Genomic DNA, 7115 nt, shown 5'->3' on the forward strand with positions numbered 1-7115 from the left:
ATCTGACAGAGAGAAGGTAAATAGCATCTGCATATATAATCTAGAACCAAACATATCTAGAGCAGACACTAGAGTAAGAAACTGTGGCAGAACCTCAAATAGAAAGAGCATGAACACGTACGGTACAACAGCAGAAGCACTGGTCTTGGGGTCGACATCCTTGCCAGCCATGTCGTCGAAGAGGTTGTTAACATCGGGGAAGAAGTCGTCGTTGGGGAAGTGATCGTCGTTGTCCAGAGTGTCCGTGATGAACCGGTCAGTAGTCGCGCAGAGCGCTCCCCAAAAACCATATCGCCCTCCTCCCGTACAGGACTCAAAGAGATGGGGTTTTGGCAACCTGCTGTCTCGACCTGCGGTGCACGCCACAAGCCGGGATGGGGAAGATCGTAGCAGCAACTTAGAGATTGGAACTCAGTGGCGAGAGGGGGATGATCTCCTAGTGTGTCTCTCTAGAGAGGAGCGACCTCTCTTTTATAGGCACAAGTAGTAGGCGAGAGGGCAGTGATGGGAGGTGAAGCAAAAGAGCGAGACGAAGCGAGCAGCTTGTAGCCGAAGAGGTGCAACCGGATTCAATCTCCACTGCAAAAAAAGATTCAGCCCCCGCGTGATCATTCGTATACCCTTCATGCATGGCAAAAATTTAGACATCGTCTCGGCTCATTCCCGCAACTCATGGTGCGTCATGACGAGGCGTGGCGGGCAGAGGAGGAGGAGCACGTGTGAATGTCCCTTTTGTTCTCATGTTCATACATGTGAGGAAACAACCTCCCTTATAAGGAGGTACAACTCCTATCCAACTAGCAAGGTGGGACTAAACTTTGGTTGCACCTCTTGCCTTGCACGAATGGGCTGCATGGTCCTGTAGGATTTATTAGGAATTCTGAAAGTGCTATTGGTCTGCCCCAGAATAGACTAAATTCTAGCAACCCCCACCAGATCTCAGAGGCACACAAAATTTGCCTTGGATTCCAAAACACTGTTCTATATACCGGCACTGAGTTGTACACCATGGAACGGTTCTATGATTACAGGATGACTGATGAGCACTCTATGGTAGCAAGCTCACGAGATACAGTCATTTGCTACAGAACTTGAGCACTTCAATTGTATGTTACCACACAAGTTTGTTGCCTGAGGCATCATCACTAAGCTTCCTCTTCCTCCATCACTCACCAGTTATGGATTGGACATGGAATGTGGGCTTCGGCTCACTGTGGTGTTTTGTGTGGGTGGTGCAAGGCCACCGGTGTAATGCTCCAAGGCACTGTTCAAAAAATCTTCCGATTTATCGCTTATCGGATGGTGACCGATAAGATTATGTCTTATCTTTACCATTTATCTTTTGGACCGATTTATCGCTTTGACAAGCCATTTATCAGGAATCTACCGATAAATCGAACCTATTCATAGGACTTTGTTTGCAAAAACTATGTTTATTTATGCTTTGTGGACCTTGTTATGCAATATTTACTGTTGTCCTATTTTTTTGTCATTATACGAGGATTCAAAGGCTAGGAATCAAGGTAACACTTCTGTCAAATATTGTTTTGGTATTGAATATAGCGTATTTTAGTGTTGGGAATCTAAGATTTGCAAAAAAACAATTAACTGTCGACCGATAAAATTGATTAATCGGTCGATTTCTGATTAACCCCTAATCCCTAGCTAACCGAGACGATAATAATAAGCGATATCCTCAACATTGCTCCAAGGCAGCCGAGGCGATTTTTGTGTGGTTGAACATCCCTAGGAATCAGTTCTCAGTTAATTGTTTCCACCTGAAGAATTTCTTGATGGTGTTAGGCCAACTCCAAGGGACCTCTATTTTGTCTAGATTTCGCTCTTTTGAGCAGGGAAATGGAGTGGCATCCGGTCGTTTTTACGGATGCGTTGGCCGTGCACCCAACGCGTGTACGCATCTGGTTCGCCAAGGTATGCTAGTGCCAGTATGTATACATTTTTTTGGCCGTGTTTCTTTTATTATTTCATCGATGATATTTTGATACACTGGAGTACATTCACCAATTCTTGACTGGATGAGCAAGACCAAAGAAAACAAGAGCCATAACTAGACATTTTAAAAAATATCCAACTTTGATGACTGCTCCTACATGTTGGATTGGTATTTTCGCGATCCCTTTATTGTTGATCTGCAATGTCTCGATCTTGCATACTTCTTTCTTATTCGATTATAAAGAAGTAGATATTGCTTCACATATAGTCTCATCTCTAACTTCTGTTCTAGCAACGAGTGCATGAGCATCTATCAATTTTGTCCTATCAATATATCAATCTATTATTCTTCCTAATACCAAAACTTTAGCCGTCCTACACACTAATTTGAGTATAAGCAAAGAGCTATTGAAAATGTGTTGAATCCGAAAGCACAACCGGAGCAAAACAAGCACATACCCTGTTGTTTTTGCACTTGATGAACACCCACCCGGGATGTTCCGACGTTGTAGATACGCGGCGCACGACCTGCCGCAGGTAGTCGACACACTTTATGAGCGGCAACGATGAGCCGAAGAGCCGCTGGGCCAACAACGAGTCCGGACGACGGTCGGGCATGTATTTGCCGATGAAGCTCCGACGAGATATATCCGAGCGGTTTGAGGCTGAGTCAATATCTGCATGCGGCGTGGAGGCGTTGCCGGGCTGCGTGGTCCGATACTAGGCCAATCCATGACAACGCGCGGCCTCCGGCGGCCGGGCTGGACAGTGAGGTAGCCAAGAAAATGGTGGCGGCTATGGCGGGGGTTGGGGCCTAACGTCGGCCGGGCTGGACAGCGAGGTGGCGAGAAAATGGCGGCGCCATAGGGGGCAGAGGGGAGGGGAATAGAAAAAGGGGTGTTTGTGCCGTCGACCGGCAGGCCAGGGTTAGGACAAGGGCACACGCCCCACCCGTTCACGGGTGTTCGTTTCGACGCAAACGCGGCCTAAGTTTGGCCGGTAATGGGTTGAAAGCGGGACAAAAAACGAACGTTTGTCCATTTACTCCCACGCGTGAAATAATATCAAGAAGTAAACAAATAGGATAAACACAAAACATTGAGGTAACGACCAAATCAGTTCATCACATTATACTCGAGTAAATCAACGAAAGCAGAACATAAACAAACAAATGCCTATCCCATGTGAGCGTATTTTCAAGTTCAGTTCTTACAAGAAATTAAACTCAAGGATAAGCACACAAAATTCGAGGAGATCAGACAAGCAAAAATTCCACAATTCTTTTTCAAGGATAAGCACAAAAAATTCACGGAACAGCTAGCAAAAAGGAAAAAGTTTATTTTAAACCTTGAACTTGTAATCCCGGTCTAGATTAAACCCTGACAAAAGTCAACCGGGATTTCTCTGGTGGACCAGCCCATTTGTTTGCTCAAAAAAAGTTGGCCGACCGGACCGGCCCATGAAAACTGGCGACCGCCAAAAAAGGTGCGCTATCTAAGCTTCGAACCCAGGATCTGGCGCAACAGATACGCTGGTACAACCAGTGCAGCTACCGACTAAATTTGTTCAGTTAGCAACACAAAGCAATATAGGCCTAAAGAAAAGCCACACAAAACTATAAGAATCAACACCAGATTCGAATATTTTTTTAAATTTCAAACGCAAAAAATGTCTTGATTCTTTTTGAGTGTTTATGAAAAGCGACCACATATCAAATTTGTGAACAAATTTACGAAACTAAATTTGGATAATTCAAACAAACTTTTGGAACATGCACATTTTTTAAAACACCCGAACAAAATTAGGAAAACAAACATTCTTTAAAATTCGCAAACAATTTTGAAACGGGAACATTTTTAATCTCCTGATTTTTATTGAAAATACGGACTTTTTTAGAATTTTATGAAATATAGGAATATTTTTTAAAACTCTAGAACAAAATTAGAACACACCAAGATTTTTTATTTTTGTGAATTTTTTTTGAAACTGAACCAATTTTTGAAATCACAAAGATTTCTTTAAAAAGTTGTCAAAATATAAAAAAAAAATTCTGAAAAAAAATTCAAAATAAGGAACTTTTTTTAAATTCCGTCTGTGGACAACATAAGGTCTCGGGTTCGAGCCAACCCTGCGGCTTATTTTTTTTAACAGAAAAAAAATAAAGCAGGCCGACCCAGCAGCAAGCAGAGTGTGCGTCTGCGTTTTAATACAAAAATGAATAATTTCGACCATTGAACATTTTTTAATATACATTGAACATTTTTGTAATATACAATGAACATTTCTTAAATACACATTGAACATTTGTGTGATATACGCTAAACAATTTGTAAATACACAATGAATATTACTATAATATACGCAGAACAATTTGAAAATACACAATGAACATTACTGTGATATACGCTGAACTATTTGAAAATACACAAAAAAGAAGAAAGTAAAAATAAACAGAAGAAACATAGATTGTTCGTCGTATTAAAGTATTACTAATGAAAAAAATGCACAATGAAACATTTCCTTATAATGTATTAATGGAAGAAAAAGGAAAACAAAAAATAAAAGAAAGAAAAAACCGAAAAGAAAAGGAAGGAAGAACATGAAAGAACCAGAAAGAAAAAACCTAGAAGATAAAATAAAACAAAAGGTCACCAAAAGAAATGAACGAAAAAATAAAGCAGTGAACGGGCAGCGCGGCCGCGAAATGGGCCGGCCCACGCGCAGGCGTAGCCACTGCTGCGGGCGGCAAATAGGTTCCACCACCAATCCCAGCCATCCTTTGCAATCCCTGTTTGGCAAACGACTCCAGGGTTTGATTTAGACCGGGAATGCATAGTTTAAGGTGTAAACGACAGGGATTTGGACTTAGAGTTTGATTCGCCGAACCTCTACGAGTTCAAGGTTTAAAATGAAATTTTTCCCTAGCAAAAATCATCAACCAGAACCTGCCCGCACCAACTCCATGACGTCTCAGAGAGTAGGCATGAATGCCCAGCTTTTTACAGAAACCTTAAAGCAATAGAGATCAAGACCAGGAAAAGATAAAAAAGGCTTAAGACAATCAAAGTAGTTCAGGCCAAACTCGAGACAATCAACAAAGTTCATGACCAATTTCACCACCAAATTAGTCCAGCACGCCAAAATTAAGGAGATCAACAAGGTTTCATGACCAAATTCGCCACCAAATCAGTTTATCATACGCCAAACTTGAGGAAATCAACAGAATTTCATGACCAATTTCACCACCAAAGCAAGTTCATCATATGCCGAAACTAGAGCAAATTTGAAGAGTTCGCGACCAACTTCACCACCAGACCACTACCTAATGGATCCAAGACGATCAACGAAGCAAAACAAGCAAAACATGCCCACATCAACAAGGCGTCTCTCACTCTCGCACCGGCCATCCTCCATGACCATGAGCACTACCACGACGGCACTACCTACTCGACCTTGACGTGGAAGACGTCCTTGCGCTCCTCCTCCTTGACCTTGAGCAGGGTGACCCAGAGCACGCCATTCTTCATCTCGGCCTTGATCTTGTCCATCTTGTACGCGTCAGCAGAGGGCATCTCGATGCGGCGGTTGTACCTCGGCACCGCGGAGTCGTCGTCGCCGTCCCAGGGCTGCTTCTCGCCCTCGCCCTTGATCACCAGGATGTTCTTGTCCGCGCGCACCTCCACGTGCTCCTTGGTCAGCCCCGGCATCGGCACCTTGAGGTACACCGCGTCGTCGTCCTCCTTGGCCACCCAGCGTCCCAGCCGCGACGCCCCAGCACCAGCAGTGGAGGAGAGGCCGCCGGTCTGAGATGCGACGTCCTCCATCAGAGACAGCAGACGGGCCATGCTGGTCTGCGCGCCGAGCGGGTCGAGCACGTCTGCAGAATCAACACCGAGGACACCAAAAGCAGATCAGAAGGCTGATTTGACCCACGATGTTGAGACTTCAGAACGAACGCAAGGAAACGGCGCACCACAGGTGGGGAACGGAAGCATACCCTGCGAGAAGAAGCTGGGGATGACGAGGTCGCGGTCGTCGTCCTTGTCGTCGTCGTAGCGGCTGACCTCCTTGACCCGGGTGTTGTACGGGCGGCGGGCGGCGGCGACGGCGGGGGAGTGGAGCGCGGAGAAGGCCACGGGAGCACCGGACTTGAGGAGGCTGGCCGCTGGCGCGGCACCCTCGCCCTTGCAAACGACGGCGGAGGCCATGGTCTCTGTCTTCTCTCTCTCTCTCCTCTTTCTCTCTCTTCTTTCCCTCTCTTCTCTCTCTCTGCTGTAATGATTTTGGATTCTTGTGGTGAGCGAGAGAGGGGGTGCGAAATGGAGGGGGTTTTGTAAGTGGGGAGCGGGGGAGATTTCTTGGGGGAGGGGATGGGAAACGGGTTTAGAAGGTTCTGGACAGATCGGTTGGGGTCTCGAGCCTTCCAGAAAGATCTGGAGGCCACAGCTTTACGATTCGTGCTGCTTGATATGCGATTAGGGCGACATGGATGGTGCTAACTTTTGATCTGCTCAGCTACGTCCGGTACGAGTGATTTGCTTTTCAAAGTTGGACTACTTTTGCAATGAATGGTGGACTCAGATCGAAGCAACAGACATCTGCATTGCTTAAGCCAATACAGTGTCAACCTAATAACACTGTTTGGTTTGCTAAGCTCTGCATGTTGAGCTTATACAAGGCTCCTAAATAACCATACGAAAATAATAAATATAAATAATCGTACTATAAATATGAAATAATTGTATTATAAAATCGTACTATAATGACCCACCAAATCCAAGGTTATCTTCTTTTTTTTAAAATAATATTGGGGAACGTCAGATTTGTAACAAGTTCCAGCGAACGCTCTGCCCTGCCACCTGCTCACGTGCACGGATCTTAGCACAGGAAGCCATGCCACGTCAGATTCGAAAATCATAAACAGGACATAAAAATTGCACGAGCGCTATCCTAACCAAGCAGAGCCGACCACCCGAGGTCTATGATTAAATCTCAGATCCTTCTTTTATTTTATTTTTATACTTTTACAAGGTGGCAAATATATGGAATTTTTCGTTTTCGGTACATGTCAATTTTTTTAGAAAAAATGGCAGACTTATAAAAAAAATTAACTTGCCACATGGCAATTTTTTTAAAAAAACTGGTAATGTTTCACATGTCAA

The 7115-nt window shown here is 44.4% G+C and overlaps 1 protein-coding gene across 1 annotated transcript; it reads right to left on the reverse strand.

The window, feature by feature from the left end:
• Positions 1-5160: 5160 nt before the first annotated feature.
• LOC123160545 (26.2 kDa heat shock protein, mitochondrial) lies at positions 5161-6279 on the reverse strand. Its single transcript, XM_044578351.1, has 2 exons — positions 5951-6279; positions 5161-5830 (listed from the first exon to the last, which is right to left on the reverse strand). The coding sequence occupies exons 1-2, from the start codon at positions 6159-6161 to the stop codon at positions 5397-5399; spliced, it is 645 nt and encodes a 214-aa protein (XP_044434286.1). The 5' UTR covers positions 6162-6279; the 3' UTR covers positions 5161-5396.
• Positions 6280-7115: the final 836 nt, after the last annotated feature.

The sequence above is a fragment of the Triticum aestivum genome, chromosome 7B, assembly GCF_018294505.1.
Source record: "Triticum aestivum cultivar Chinese Spring chromosome 7B, IWGSC CS RefSeq v2.1, whole genome shotgun sequence".
Lineage (NCBI taxonomy): Eukaryota > Viridiplantae > Streptophyta > Magnoliopsida > Poales > Poaceae > Triticum > Triticum aestivum.